Source organism: Rhincodon typus, chromosome 15, assembly GCF_021869965.1.
Source record: "Rhincodon typus isolate 14 chromosome 15, sRhiTyp1.1, whole genome shotgun sequence".
NCBI lineage: Eukaryota > Metazoa > Chordata > Chondrichthyes > Orectolobiformes > Rhincodontidae > Rhincodon > Rhincodon typus.
This window is the reverse complement of record NC_063346.1, coordinates 46,242,361-46,259,054: the sequence shown is the minus strand read 5'-3', so window position 1 is coordinate 46,259,054 and position 16,694 is coordinate 46,242,361. Positions and strand designations below refer to the sequence as shown.

General features: G+C 42.9%; 1 protein-coding gene across 4 annotated transcripts in view; it reads left to right on the top strand.

Moving 5' to 3' along the window:
• cenpt (centromere protein T) overlaps positions 1 to 16,694 on the top strand; it is a 71,997-nt gene that overhangs the window by 45,644 nt on the left and 9,659 nt on the right. For all 4 annotated transcript variants that reach the window (XM_048605903.1, XM_048605904.1, XM_048605900.1 and 1 more), the window contains exons 12-14: positions 11,602 to 11,742; positions 13,012 to 13,338; positions 13,574 to 13,661. In XM_048605903.1, coding sequence (XP_048461860.1) covers positions 11,602 to 11,742; positions 13,012 to 13,338; positions 13,574 to 13,661 — 556 coding nt within the window. The remainder of the gene's footprint in view (positions 1 to 11,601; positions 11,743 to 13,011; positions 13,339 to 13,573; positions 13,662 to 16,694) is intronic.

The following is a 16,694-nucleotide window of genomic DNA, read 5'->3' as shown; positions in this document are numbered from 1 at the left end:
CCAAACGCGTCATACTGGCCACAAGAGTCTTGTCCTGTGATTAATACGTTACGTTTAGACCCCTTTTAACGTATGGTACTAGATAGCACTTGCACTTCGATAATACATAGGATATTTGATTAAAATGTTGCCATCATTTACCAAGTGAAGAAGATCAATTTAAGATTAAGAAATATCAATGTTTTACTTGTTTCAGGTGAGGACAGCTCATTGAGCTCACTAAAGAGTTGTAATCCTGTGTAAATAACTAGGGTAAGCCTGTTTATCACATTGTAGTTTTCAGTGAGGTAACTATGCTTCTGCGCATAAAACAGCACAAATTAAGTTTGATAAGAAACATGATAAAAGTATTATTTTGGTTATTCATTTAACCTGCAGTTTACCATTGTAATATCTTCTAGCAGAGGGTACAATTAGTTCAATTTTTTTCTGCACATTTCAGATGCTTTACGTGCTTGGAGACATGCTTTTGTCAAGATTGGTGTACCCATGATCATAATCACATCATATTGTGTGGCATGCCATTGGCCCAGAACATGCTGGTTGTTTGGTTAGTTGAGCCACGAGGAATCCTTCTGCTCTGGACATTAAACTTATGAAGGAATACATCCATCAGTGTGGTTTCCTGTTTGTCATTTTCTGCTCATGGCATTTTGTCCATTGGTTGAAATGGTGTTTCTGATTTAAAATCTACCTTAGATCACTTTATACAATGCCTCACTAATGTCAGAATCTTCTTAGAGACCTCCACCTTCAAAGGCTGTTTGGTTACTCATGGCACTCCCGGGGAGGGCAATGTTGTCCCTCAGTCATATAAAGATGATCAATATCCTAGGATGTTTGCATACAGGATTAGACCTGCGACTGTAATTGTATCTTACATGTGCTGTTTTTGCCTTTTTGATCACCTGAGAACTTAGTTGCATAATAGCACAACCTGACTGTTTCAGTAACAGTCCCCAACCAGAATGTGAATAATATTGTTAGGTGTGTTCTTAATGTCTTTTCTGCCAATTCAAGAGGCACAGTGTACAAGAGTTTTGTTTCCTACTTCTGGCATGTATGGCAACCATTTTAAGTCCCACTGAAGTTAATGAGATTGCGTTCCATAGGTATTGACTTTACTGCACTGTATCAAAATGCAACAGCTTCTCTCCCAGCATGGTGAGGAAAGAAAACATATCTGCAAAGCAGCACCGTGTATTTCAGCTAGTGCCAGCTCAATGACAATTTAGTTGGGATTTCTGTAAATACAGTAGCGATGCAGCGAGTACGTAACATACAAGCCACAATGGAGAATAAAACTCTCAACATGAATTGGTAAGCTCCTGGTCTTGTTGTAGGGTTTTAATTATTCAAACCATGGATGAAACTCTACATCATTGACCAACAAATAATAAACCAAGAAAAGAAAGCAGTCAAAATCCTCATTGTTTTAGGAATTGGACGTATGAGAAGAGTTAATGTATCAGGTCTCTTGGACAACCAGAAATACCCTGTTAAGATCTTTAAATTCATGGAAGATCAACTCAAGATTCGAGTAAACTTCAGAATTCACCACCCCTGATTTATATCTCGTGGGAAGCAACCAAGCATAACAATTGACTGATTTGTTGGCAGGTGTTGATGCAAAGGGGCAGTGTGTGATTTCAGCAAAGAAGAACTGGGTAAAAGGCTACCACTATATCTTTCAAATCTTGAAAGATGCTCTCCAGCCTAGCAAATGCATACTACAGTACAATGACCCATCAAAATCTACCGAAAGGCTTTGTTGCAGGACAACAAACCCATCACACTTGGATCCAAAGTTTTTGCAATGGCTGAAGCAAGCTATTTCAATGTTGAAAATGATACTCTGGCACTGGTGTGTTTGGAATACAGTGATTCCACACATGTATATTTGGCCAAATACTTAGTAGTACAGACTTTTAATCCGCTTATAAAGTGCACCACTGTGACTTTGACTTCCCATTAAAATCCAAGGTTATGGCAGAGCAGTCCAGTGTGAACAGAGATCTGGAATGATAACTTCAGAGTAAGTTCTCAAATTACAAAGATGTACCCATACATCTGCGGGACATGTCGTTGAATATGTGCAAGAGGGCAATCTTCATATTGATCTCATTCACTTTGGTCATACACAATTGGACAATTCAACATGCTACAGCCAACAGCATAAGAACTGAAACGTTATTCAGTGGCAGGTGATCTGAATACATTTAGCAAGTCCCTGAACAGGTCCATTCTTTTGACCAAATAAAATTGTGTTGGGCCAAGAAACATCATTTACAAGTGTTGATTTCCAAAGTTTTGTATGAAGACATGTTACATTTGTTCACATGGGCACAGAGGACCAAAGACTGACACATGAATCTGCCTATTGGCCTGGCATCATCCAGGATAAATCGATTGATACAATTATGCAAGGAATATTAGCTTCTTCAATCCCAGCTGTATAAAGACCACTAACGTTATACAAAATTCTTTCATAGACTAAACTGGAATTGCATGATGTCACTGCTGATTTCACTTCAGAAATACTCTAGTAGCACATCAAAGCAGTGGCATTGGAGCCTCCTGTAGAACAGGGGTTGAATTGACAAAAATGTAAAAAAATGTCAAGATCAACGAAAAAGTTAACACATCAGGCTCACCTGGCTCAGCCTGCTGGCCAAGAGAAAAAGATAGTCAGTCTTCAATCACACAGCACGCCAAAGTGTCTCATGGATTTCACTTGTGGAAAAAGCTCAACTACACTGATACTGGCAACTTGGAATGAAGCACTAAAATCTGTCGATGGACCAGCATATCAAACCAAGAAACCTTCAAGTATTGTCAGTAGCACAACACTACACACCAACAAGAAGACGATCCTGGATTGTGGGGCAGAGCACTTTGAAATACTTCAGCACCAAGTGCACAGTGCTATCCAAGGCTGTTTTTTGATCCACGCTCATTTGTTGTTGCTTTTGAAAGTGTATTATCCACTTTTTTTTATGAGTACATAATGCTATCAACCACTGCCTGTCAAACAATAACTGTATTGGAGTCCAATTTTGGAGGAAACTGACTGCCATCATCCACATGAAAAGCCATCATCCACATGAAAAGCCATCATCTCTAGCATCAAGGTCATTCTTCTGCAAAACCAAATGTGTTGACTGGTCAAAATAAAAATGTAAAATGTTGGAGAAAGTGAGCAGGTGTGGCAGCATCTGTGGAGAGTGAAACAGAATTAATGTTTTGAGTGCAATATGATTTCTTCTACATTTCCAGTCCAGTGTACTCTTCAGAACAAGAGGAGTCATAATTGACTTGAAATGTAAAGTCCACTCTCCACAAATGCTGCCAGACCTGCTCAGATTTTTCAGCATTCCTTTTTTTGCAGATTTTTAGCATCTGCAGGATCTTGCTTTATTTGTGTGCTGGCTGGATTGTTGCACGTGTGTATATATATATGTATGTATGTATGTGTATATATACAGCTGATGTTGTCTGGATGTCACTAGCCCAAGATTGTGTTGTTTTGGAAAGCTGTCTGCTGCTAAACAGAAGAGGAGGCCCCACTCGAGTGTTTCAAAAACTTCGTGAAGATTTCTCTCTCCCTGTGCCACATTCACCATCGGCAGTGAAATGCAGACCATATATCGTCATGCCTGCAGGTGCTATATTGAGAATTCTATGGAAATCTTTTGAGAATTCAATTTTAAAACAAATCCCATTATGTTTTATGTGGCATCATAAAGGATAACTTTCAAGCAATTTTGATGCATATTGATTTAAAAAAACAAAATAGTGGTGGTACTGTGGAGTTTGAAAAATGTGTCAGTCAGATTAAAATCTAAAATTTTGAACTAGGCTTGTGGAGGAGTTATTCAATAGTTTAGGTTAGGCTGATCTGGAATAAGTTTAAATCAGGAATCCTATTGAGAGAGTGTTATTCTAATCCCAGTTAATTACAAGGTAGTTTCAAAAGGTGATTAGACAGAGAATTAGGCCATTCAGCCCATCACGTCAACTTGGCCATTCGATCATGGCTGATGTGCTTCTCAACCCCATTCTCCTGTCTTCTCCCTGTGACCCTTGACCCTCTTACTTGGCCTCCACAGCCCTCTGCGGCAGTGAGTTCCACAGAATGACCACCCTCTGCCTGAAAAAATTCCTTCTCATCTCCGTTCTAAAGGGTTGTTCCTTCACACCAATGCTGTGCCCCCAGGACCTAGTTTCTCCTACTAGTGAAATCATCATCTCCACATCCAGTCTATACAGGCTGCTCCATATCTTGTACGTTTCAGTCAGATCCCCCATCATCCTTCTAAGTATCCTTCTGAGTACAGGCCCAGAGTGCTGAACTGCTCATCATATGACAAGCTCTTCATCTCCAGGATCATTCTTGTAAACCTCCTCAGGCTCACTCCAACACCAGCATATCCTCCTCACATACAGAGCCAAAAGCGCTGACAATATTCCAAATGCTGTCTGACAGGAGCCTTGTACAGCTTCAGCAGTATATCTCTGCTGTTGTTTTCTGGCACTCTTGAAATGAATGCCAACATTGCATTTGCCTTCCTAATTGGCAACTGAACCTGCATGTTAACCTTAAGAGAATCCTGAACTAGGACTCCAAATCCACTTGTGCCTCAGATTTCAAAGCCATTCCAAGTTTTAAAAAATAGCCTACGCCTCTAGTTTTCCAACCAAAATGTGTAACCTCGTACGTTTATTTTCTTCTTTTATTCGTGGGATGAGGGCATAGCTGGCCAGGCAGCATTTATTGTCCATCCATAATGGCCCAGAGGGCAGTCAAGAGTCACATTGTATTCTATCTGCCATTTCTTTGCCTATTTGTCTAGCATGTCTAAGTCCTAATGCAGTCTCCCTGCTACCTCAACACTACCTGTCCTTCCACCTATCTTTGCGTCGTCTGCAAACTTAGCGACAATGCCCTTAGTTCCTTTATCAAAATTGTTAATGTATAACTTGAATAGTTGTGGTCCCAACACTGACCCTTGTGAAACTCTGCTAGTCACCAGCTATCATCCTGAAAAAGACCCCTTGATTCCTACTCTCTGCCTTTTGCCAGTCTTACCTTACTTAGCAGTCTCCTGTGCAGCCGCTTGTCAAAGTCCTTCTGGAAATCCAAATAGATCACATTCACTGGCTCTCCTTTTGTCTAACTTGCTCATTACTCCTCAAAGAATTATAGTAGATTTGTCAGGCATAACCTCCCCTTGATGAAGCTGTGCTGACTCTGCCCTATTTTATCATGCACTTACAAATGGTCTGCAATCTCACCCTTAATAACGGACTCTAAAATCTTACCAAGGTCAGGCCAACCGGCCTATAGTTTCCTGTCTTCTGCCTCCCTCCTTTCTTAAACAGGAGTGTTACATTAGCCATTTTTCTGTCCTCTGGAACCCTCCCTGACTCCAGTGATTCTGGAAATTACCACCAATGCCTCCACCATCTCCTCAGTTATCTCCTTCAGAACTCTGAGGTGCAGTCCATCCAGTCCAGGTGATTTATCCACCTCCAGACTTTTCAGCTTTCCCAGCACCACCTCCTTGGTGATGGCAACTGCACTCACCTCTGTCCCTGACTTTGCAGAATGTTGTGGTTTATTCCACTGCAAACTGATGCAAAGTGCCCATTCACTTCCTCCACCATTTCTTTGTTCCCCATTACTGCTTCTCCAGCCTCATTCCCAGTGGTCCAATGTCCCCTTGCCTTTTAGATATTTCAAAAATACTCTTGCAATCTTTTTTTATGTCACTAGCTTGCTTACTCTCACATTGCATCTCCTTCCCCCTTATTCCATTTTTAATTATCCCCTGCTGGTTTTTAAAAACTTCCCAATCCTCTGGCTTCCCACTAATTTTCATCATTTGTTTGCTTTATGTTTGGCTTTTATGCTGTCCCTGAGTCCTCTCATCAGCCATGGTTGTCTCATCATCCTTAATATGTTCCTCTTCCTTGGGATGAATTTCTCCTGTGCCTCCTGAATTACCCCCAGAAAGTCCTGCCATTGCTGCTGTACCATCTTCTGTACTCGGCTTTCCTGCCAATGAACTCTGGCCAGCTCCTCTCTCATGTCTTTGTAGTTACCTTAACTTGATTGTAATGCAGCTACATCTTATTCAGTCTTCTCCCTCTGAAACTGCAGGCTGAATTCTATCACATTATCATCACTGCCTCCTAGGGTTCCTTCACCTTCATCTCCCTCATCAAGTCTGCCTCATTACACATCACTAACTCCAGCATTGCCTGTTCCCTACTGGGCTCTACCACAAACTGCTCTTAAAAAAAAGGTGAGAAGTGAGATTATATTTAAAGATACAGAATGATTTCAAAGTTTGAATTGTGCTTTCAGATTCAACGAGCTACCTCTTTTGATGTGTTGGAGTTAAGTACTACAATGCTAATCCTCCTGTGGCAATTCCAGTGTGTCTGGTTTCATGTTTCCAATCATTGAGAATGGTAAATGCTGTCATTTAGTTTTTTTCTCTATTCATTTGTGGGATGTGGGCTTTGCTCGCTGGCCAGCATTTCTTGCCCATGCTTAGTTGCCCTTGAGAAGGTGGTGATGAGCTGCCTCCTTGAACCACTGCAGTCCTCCTGCTGTGGTTTGACCCACAATGCTGTTAGGGAGGGAATCCAGGATTTTGACCAAGCAACCGTGAAGGTACAGCAATATATTTCCAGGTCAGGATGGTTAGTGACTTGAGGGGGGCGGAGCTTGGAGCTGGTGGTGTTCCCATATATCTGATGCCCTTGTCCTTCGAGATGGAAGTGGTTGTTGGTTTGGAAGGTGCTGTCTGAGCATCTTTGGTGAATTTCTGCAGTGCATTTTGTAGATAGTACACACTGCTGTTACTGAGCGTCGGTGGTGGAGGGAATGAATGCTTGTGGATGTAGTGCCAATCAAATGGGCTGCTTTGGCCTGGATGGTGTCAAGCTTCTTGAGTGTTGTTGGGCTGTACTCATCCAGGCAAGTGGGGAGTATTCCATCACACTCCTGACTTGTGCCTTGTAGATGGCGTTATAGGCTTTGAGGAATCAGGAGGTGATTTACTTGCCGCAGTATTCTGAGCTTCTGGCCTGCTCTTGTAGCCACTGTGCTAATGTGGTGAGTCCAGGTGAGTTTCTGGTCAATGGTAACCCCCAGGATGTTGATAGTGGGGGATTCAGTGATGGTAACACCATTGAATGTCAAGGGATGGTGATTAGATTGTCTCTTATTGGTGATGGCCAAAGCCTGGCATTTGGGTGGCGCGAGTGTCACTTGCCACTTGTCAGCCCAAGCCTGGATATTGTCCAGATCTTGTTACATGTGAATATGGACTGCTTCAGTGTCTGAGGAGTCACAAATGGTGCTGAACATGGTGCAATCATCAGCGAATGTCGCCGCTTCCGACCTTTATGATGGAGGGGAGGTCATTGATGAAGCAGGTGAAGATGGTGCGACCGAAGACACTACACTGAGGAACTCTTGCAGAGATGTCCTGGAGCTGAGATGATTGACCGCCAACAACCACAACCATCTTCCTATGTGTCAGGTATGACTCCAGTCACCGGAGAGTTTGCCCCCTGATACCCATTGATTCCAGTTTTGCAAGGGCTCCTTGATGCCACACTCGGTCGAATGCAGCCTTGATATCAAATCCAACTGGGCGTCACTGGGCAGGTTATTGCTGAGCAGGTGCTGCTTGATAGCTCTGTTGGTGACACCTTCCATCACTTTAATGATGATCAAGAGTAGACTGATGGGGCGGTAATTGGCCGGGTTGGGTTTGTCCTGCTTTTTGTGTATAGGTCATACTTGGCAATTTTCCACATTGTCAGGTAGATACCAGTGTTGTAACTGTACAAGAACAGCTTGGCTGGGGGACCGGTTCTGGAGCACAAGTCTTCAGTACTGTTGCCGGAATGTTATCAGAGCCTGTAGCTTTTGCAGTATCCAGTGCCTCCAACCATTTCTTGATATAACGTGGAGTGAATCGAATTGGCTGAAGACTGGTATCTGTAATGCTGGGGAGCACTGGAGTGAGCCGAGATGGATCATCCACTCAGCACTTCTGGCTGAAGATTGCTGCGAATGCTTCAGCCTTATCTTTTGCACTGATGTGCTGGGCTCTTCCATCATTGAGGATGGGGATATTTGTGAAGCCTCCTCCTCCAGTGAGTTGTTTAATTGTTCGCCACCATTCACAACTGGCTGTGGCAGGACTGCAGAGCTTAAATCTGATCTGTTGGTTGTGGGTTCGCTCAGCTGTGTCTATCACTTGCTGCTTACACTGTTTGGAGTGCAAGTAGTTCTGTTTGGCTTCACCAGGTTGATACCTCATCTTAAGGTATGCCGGATGCTGCTCCTGGCATGACCTTCCGCACTTTCCATTTGAACCACGGTTGAACCCCTGGCTTGATGGTAATGGTTGAGTGGGGGATATGCCGGGCCATGAGGTTACAGATTGTGCTGGAGAACAATTCTGCTGCTGTTGATGGCACACAGCGTGTCATGGATGCCCAGTCCTGAGTTGCTAGATCTATGCGAAGTCTGTCCCATTTAGAACGGTGATAGGGTCACACAACACGACTGAGGTTGCTCTCAATGTGAAGGACGGTCTTCGTCTCCACAAGGACTGATTTTCGTGGTAATCAGACTTTTTCTTTAATTCAAATGCCACCATCTGCCGTGGTGGAATTTGAACCCAGGTCCCCACAACATCAGCTGGGTTTCTGGATTAATAGTCTAGCGATAATACCACTAGGCCATTGCCTACCCGCGAGGGTCCAGTTGTCCAGTGTACAAACAAAATAAAAAAGATTGCTAAAAGTATTCTTGCTGATGAAACATCAGCTACTGCCAAAGGAATGGATGTGTGATTCTATTTGTCAAACATGTTTACGAAGAATTCTATACAATGGATGTATTGAAGGTGGTACACTGAATGTATGTAGGCAATCATACATTGTACACTAAGAAATGTGAGTGAGGAAATGTAGTAGATTAACCTTGCTGACTTGAAATAAATGCTGGAGAGAAAGAAGGAGAAAGCATTAACTAAGTGCTTTACAAAAAGAAGTGATGTGCAGAGAAATTGTTCATGGTCGTGCAGTTGGAACAACTCACAAGGTGAAGCTTTGTACACAGTGTGGGATTTTGTTTTTTTTTATTTACAAAGGGAAAAGGGAATCTTCCTTGTATATTAATTGTTGGTGAGCTTTTAACTGGGGATTCACTTATGTCCCAACAAATATAAACTGGAAATCTGTTGTTGAATGAAGAGATGCATATGCGTCTCTGAATAAATGATTATTCAAGTGTGTAAGGTGTGGTGCCAGTGCTAACATTCATCATGTGGTTTTCTGAATTGTGAAGTGCAGGAGTGGTTCAAGGGCCTATCTTCTATTGTCTAGTTTTGGGATGGGTTTGGGGATTGTAGAGTTCTAGAACTTTTCACAAAAAAATGTCCCATACATTTTTGGCTATATTCGTCCAGAAGCTACAGTTGCTGATATCAAGATTCAGCTTGATAATTTAACTGAAGGATACAGGCTTACCAAGCCATATATAAAAGGGAATTTTTAACCAAGACCGTTTAAGAAGCAATGGTCTAGGCCATGTGTTCAACTCCATCATACAGTTAGAACCGCAAAATCGGGCTCTGAGGTATGAATACTACCAAACCAAAACGCTCTCACCTCTTCCTATGCGATTTAGTTCCAACAGGTCTGCAGACCCAATTTTTTTTTTTTCTCCCCATTGACAGATTGCATAACCTTTTTGTCATAGGGGTTTCCATTATCCATGTTTTTTGTTACCTTCCGGATGTACATGCCCCTATCCCTCACGGATAACAAGCATTTGACATAGTGAAGGGTCAAAATGCATGGAAATCTGGAAATATGCATGGTACAAAATTTAGGAGGTCAAAAATTGAGAACTTAGTTTTATGTTTCAGAAAATGTTACATTGTTCTTTTGAATTTTAGTCTGTTGAAATAATCTTAAAAAATGCCAGATTTCTGCTTTGTGTTCTTCCAGTTATTTTATCAATTTTTTTTTATCCTTCTACATGATCTGGGCATTGGAAGTAACAATGTCGCTGTCTGATTCACTCTTTAAGCTACTCTGTATTCATTCAAGTTAATTCCACATTGTTTATATTTCAGTCCAAAATTTTGAACCTATGTGTAATTGTTTGAGAGGTAACCATTTGCGGTATTGAGAATTAGTTCATCTCATTGCTTTTTGTGGGACCTTGCTGTACAAATTCTGGCTTTCATATTTGCCTATGTCTATAACTAGAGTTAAAAAGACACATTCCCAGTTCAGTACTTTGGGAATGCTGATGATTTGAAAGTTGCTGTATAAATGCAAAAGAAAGACAGGCTTGAAATACTTACACATCTGTAATAAGTTTCATAACTTCAGAACATCCCAAGGTGCTTCACAGCCAATGAATTACTTCTGACATGTAGTCTCATGTGTTCTGTGAAATACAGCAGCTAATTTACACATGACAAGCTCCCACCAACAGCAATAAGATTTTAAAATATATTCTTTATGGGATGTCGTATTTCCAAGATAAACCAAATCTTGTTGACCATCACTAACTGCCCTTGAGAACGTGGCGGTGAAACATTGCCGTTGATTTGGTGTGCCACCTTTATTGCTGTTTGGAAAGGAGTTCCAGAATTTCAATTCAGATCATCTGTTTTTGTTGTGTTGATTGAGAGAATAATACTGGCCAGGACAGCGTGTATGGGACCCTGCTCCTCTTCAAAATAGTGTCCTGGGATCTTCTACATTCACCTGAGAGGTCAGAAAAGGGTTTCAGTTCAATGTCTCATCTGAAAGGTCTTGGCTGAATACTCCCTTATACTGCACTGGAGTGTCAACCTAGATGTTTGTGCATTGTTTCGGGAGTGGGCTTGACTCACCAACTTTGTGACTTATATAAGAAGTGCTACCATTGAGGTAGAACTAATTTGTGTGGTAGTCCATGTATTAGTGTTTTTGTCGAGCAGTGGTGGAAGCCCAAATACAAGTCCCATCTGCTCCAGAGGCATGTAATAACCTTTCTGAACAGGTTGATTAAAAAATATCCAATTCCATGTTCCTATGTCTCTGAACCTCTTCAGGATTAATGGTTTCTGTGGTAGTGCGGTACCTGTAGACCCAGAGGCCCAAATTCATGTCCCACTTGCTCTAACAGTGTGTGGTAATAACTCTGAACAGACTGTTTAGAAAATTTGTACCTGAGAATAGGAGCTAAGAGATTTGTTGGAAATAATGCAGGAAAATATCTATTGGTCCTGTTTCTTGAGTAAAAATTTGTTCAAATTTCTGGGTTTTTTGTGATTTTTTTTTTTGACAAACTTACAGTGCAATTCCTTTGTTCGCAGTTTTAATGATATTAATTCAAACAAAATATCTTCAAATTGTGGATTGCTTTTGTGCATAATTATCCAACCACCAGTTCATTTTGGAAATTCAGGACAACAGCTCAAAATTGTGCATGCCAAATTTTATTCAAGAAAAAAGAATTGGATTGTTTCTTTGATAATGTTTTAGCTTTTTTTGATATTTTTCTTTAAGGTATCCAGATACAAGAAGGTGCTAAGGAGAACCAATTTGAGCATGGAGGATCAGGATCAGCAGTTGGCTCTCGGGAAACGGAAACAACAAAGCTAGAAGAAGAAGCAGCACATGATGATGAATATCAAGCAGGATATAATGGTAAGAATGAAGACTGAAGATGAAAAATTTGCATAATCTTGATTCGATAGCTTTTCAAAAGTTAAATTTAAACAAAACCCGATGTGTTGTTTGAAGGAAAGTAGCGGAATATTGAAAGCTTATCAATGAACGGTTAGAATGTTGACATTTATTTTCATTTGTTTGCTTTGTCAGTCACTTTGAAGACTAACCCAAAGTTTAATGACTTGTTCATGAACATGTGTGTATGAGTATGCGTGTGAGAGAGAAAGAGAGAACAGCACCTTTTTGGGACAGAACCAGACAATACAATTTATTAGGAAAGATCAATAAGTTGACAGATTGCGTACATCAGAACAAGGCTGAATTCAAAGCTGAGAAGGAGATATCAACTAGGGAAGCTTCCTGGATGGCTCAGTATCAATGAAAGTTTATGAATCTCCCAACTCTTACTTCTGTCAGATGAGAATCAAATCAGTTGCAACTGATGCTTTCTATAGTCAGTAGCTTTCTGGCATTCAGTATTGACAGTTAGAAATGGATACTTAGGCATGATACCGAAATTCTCCTGATGGCAATAAAGCTAAACTTGAGAAAAGAATTTTGCAACTGTGAGGGAGGGGGTAAAATAGTAATGAAAATATTTTAAAATATTGTTCAGTGTACAAAGTGACTGCATACTTCCTCTTAAAGTCTAATCTTCCGTGCCTCCTCTATTCTTCCATCAGCAAGGCTTCTGTAATTGCCTTATTTAGTACGCTTGGTTGAATTATTTGTTTGTCATTTTGAAAGTCTTTGTTTCTTAAAAGCCTAGCATGTACATCATGTATATTGTGGGATCTTGCATATCTTAAATTCTGGAGCTTTTCTCAACTACCTACACCGCTACAATTGGGTAACCAATATGTATCTTTGATCCGGACTTTGTATGAAAACCATATATGAACCAAATCCACCATTCAATAAAATGATCGGAGTATGACCTTATCGCCATGTTCCTGCCTGCATTCCATAAACCCTTGACTCCCTCAAATTTGTCTAACACAGCCATAAAAATATTCAATGACCCAGCCTCCACTGCTTTCTGGAGTAGTGAATTCCAAATTTTAATGAAGTTGAGAACAAAATCTCCTCCTCTCTATCATAAGTAGGAGCCCCCTGTGTTTTGCAACTGCACTCCCTAGTTGTGGACTTCCTGAAAATTTATTATTATAATATTGGAATGGAATCAAAATGCTTTTGATGGAGTTCAAAGAAATTAATTGTGGTGACAATTGTCTTCATTTGCAGAATTCAAGATGGTCAGGGATGCTGGACTGAACTTAGCAACGCCAGTTGAACAGGAGTCAGCTATATCACGGCAATTTGAAGGAATGGATAACCATGAAGGGATGTTAGTTGAAGAAGTGGGTGATAAAGTGGAAAGTGATAAAATGGAAGCTGAACCCACAGAAAGTGAGGGAGTGAAGGATGATGACAAAATGGAGGGCGATGCGGTGGACGACGCGCGAGTGGAGGGCGATGCGGTGGATGATTATAATGAAAAAGAATCTGATGAAGTGCTCAACAGGGAAGAATTGACAGACAACAGTGAATCTGAAGAAGATGACAGTAAAGGTAAGTCAGTTGAACAGGTAATCATTAAAATTGTGATACAGTCTTGACTATATCTGAGAATTTTTTGGAATCCATGTGACAGCTTTACAGTCTTCTAGTCTTTGTCTTCAGCTAACATCCAAAAATGAGTATTTAAGTTATTTTAATGTCTTAAGATTATTTGTTTAATCTAATAACTACTTTTTGCTTTTCTGAATATAAAAATTTCATCTGGAATCTTGCTTTGATATAAAAGTGAGACTGGCTTTCCAGCAGAGTGACAAAGGATTCAGGTTCTCTCCATTACTGACCACACCGCACTTTCTCAAGATACTGGGTAGCAAGTAAGTAACAAGTGTAATATTTCATCACTATAAGCCATCTTGACCAGGTGAAGAGAGGTGAATTGACTCCCTTTTTAACTGCCTTGATTGGTTGCAACAAAAATTTTTAATTCGTTTTGGCATGCCCCTGTATCATGCTTTGATTAAAATGTATTTCGCTGGATCAAAATGAAGGAGTCAATTTATCCTTTCTTTTATTCAAGAAAACTTTATTTTATTTCTTACTAACCTCTGAAAATAATAAAACATGACATCAAACACAGGTATCAAGTTTAAAGAAGGGAGATAAAAAATAGGCAGTTCCAAAAATTCTTAGAGTCTTTGTCATGTTAGGTTTTTGCTTGAGAGCATAGTTGTTTAATTGATGTCTTGTTTTCTCAGCAACAGCAAAACTTGGAGATATCCTTGAGTTCTCAGTGACTGTGTATTTCTCCAATTTGCTTTTTGACTACGCACTGTTTTTTGAGAGGCTGAGAGAAACAAGAGGGACGAGAGACCCATCTAGCTCTACTGGTACAAATCTAATTCTTCCTCCTCTCTGTGCACCAAAAGCATTTGCCTGAAATAACAGTTCCTTTATCTATTCTTGTGTTTGGCTTCATTGATTTTTGCCGAATTGAATAATCTACAGGTAATTTCCATCCCAGTGTGTGAAACTTTCTTTCATGTCCAAAACAAACAGGAGATCTCTCCGCCTCCACGCTTACTACTTCAACCGCGAGCCTAACCCTCCCTCTACTGACCCCTTCTCCCGCCTCCAACACACCCCCTTCTCCTGGACACTACCCCGAGGCCTCTTACCCTCCCTCGACCTCTTCATCTCCAACTGCCGTCGAGACATCAATCGCCTCAACCTCTCCACCCCTCTCACCCACTCCAACCTCTCCCCCGCAGAACGTGCAGCCCTCCGCTCCAATCCCAACCTCGCCATAAAAGCCGCGGACAAGGGAGGCGCAGTTGTAGTATGGCGCACTGACCTCTACATCGCCGAAGCCAGACGCCAACTCTCCGACACCACCTCCTACCACCCCCTTGATCATGACCCCACCCCTGAGCACCAAACCATCCACAACCTCATCACCTCAGGTGACCTCCCACCCACGGCCTCCAACCTCATCGTTCCCCAATCCCGCACTGCCCGCTTCTATCTCCTTCCCAAAATCCACAAACCTGAATGCCCTGGTCGACCCATTGTCTCCGCCTGCTCCTGCCTCACCGAACTGATCTCCAACTATCTGGACTCCATTTTCTCCCCGTTGGTCCAGGAACTCCCTACCTACGTCCGTGACACCACCCACGCCCTCCACCTCCTCCAGAACTTGCAATTCCCCGGTCCCCAACACCTCATCTTTACCATGGACGTCCAGTCCCTCGACACCTGCATTCCCCGTACAGATGGCCTAAACGCCCTCCGCTTCTTCCTGTCCTGCAGGCCCGACCAGTCCCCCTCCACTGACACACTCATCCCCTTAGCCGAACTCGTCCTCACCCTCAACAACTTCTCTTTCAATTCCTCCCACTTCCTACAGACAAAGTGGGTGGCCATGGGTACCTGCATGGGCCCAAGCTACGCCTGCCTCTTTATAGGGTACGTGGAACAATCCCTCTTCCATACCTACACTGGCCCTAAACCCCACCTCTTCCTCCGTTACATTGACTGTATCGGCGCCGCCTCGTGCTCCCACGAGGAGCTCGAACAGTTCATCCACTTCACCAACACCTTCCACCCCAACCTTAAGTTTACCTGGACCATCTCTAATACCTCTCTCCCCTTCCTGGACCTCTCTGTCTCCATATCGGGCAACCACCTAGAAACCGATATTCATTTCAAGCCCACCGACTCCCACAGCTACCTAGAATACTCCTCCTCCCACCCACCTTCCTGCAAAAATGCTATCCCCTATTCCCAATTCCTTCGCCTCCGCCGCATCTGCTCCCAGGATGAGGCATTCCACTCCCGTACATCTCAGTTGTCCTCGTTTTTCAAGGACCGTAACTTCCCCCCCTCAGTGGTCGAGAACGCCTCAACCGTGTCTCCCACATCTCCCACAACTCATCCCTCACACCCCGTCCACGCAATAAGAACCAAAAAAGAATCTCCCTCGTCCTCACATACCACCCCACCAACCTCCGGATCCAACGCATCATCCTCCGACACTTCCACCATCTGCAATCCGACCCCACCACCAAAGACATCTTTCCCTCCCCACCCTTATCTGCTTTCCGGAGGGACCACTCTCTCCGTGACTCCCTTGTCCGCTCCACACTCCCCTCCAGCCCCACCACACCCGGCACTTTTCCCTGCAACCGCAGGAAGTGCTACACCTGCCCCCATACCTCCTCCCTCACCCCCATCCCAGGCCCCAAGAAGACTTTCCACATCAAGCAGATGTTCACCTGCACATCTGCCAATGTGGTATACTGCATCCGCTGTACCCGGTGTGGCTTCCTCTACATCGGGGAAACCAAGCGGAGACTCGGGGACCGCTTTGCAGAACACCTACGCTCGGTTCGCAACAAACAACTGCACCTCCCAGTCGCGAACCATTTCAACTCCCCCTCCCATTCCTCAGACGACATGTCCATCCTGGGCCTCCTGCAGTGCCACAACGATGCCACCCGAAGGTTGCAGGAACAGCAACTCATATTCCGCTTGGGAACCCTGCAGCCCAATGGTATCAATGTGGATTTCACAAGTTTCAAAATCTCCCCTCCCCCCACCGCATCCCAAAACCAGTCCAACTCGTCCCTGCCTCCCTAACCTGTTCTTCCTCCCACCTATCCCCTCCTCCCACCTCAAGCCGCACCTCCATCTCCTACCGACCAACCTCATCCCGCCCCCTTGACCTGTCCGTCCTCCCTGGACTGACCTATCCCCTTCCTAACTCCCTACCTACACTCACCTTTACTGGCTCCATCCCCGCCTCTTCGACCTGTTTGTTTCCTCTCCACCTATCCTCTCCTCTATCCCTCTTCTATCCGCCTCCCACTCTCTCCCTATTTATTTCAAAACCCCCTTCCCCTCCCCCTTTT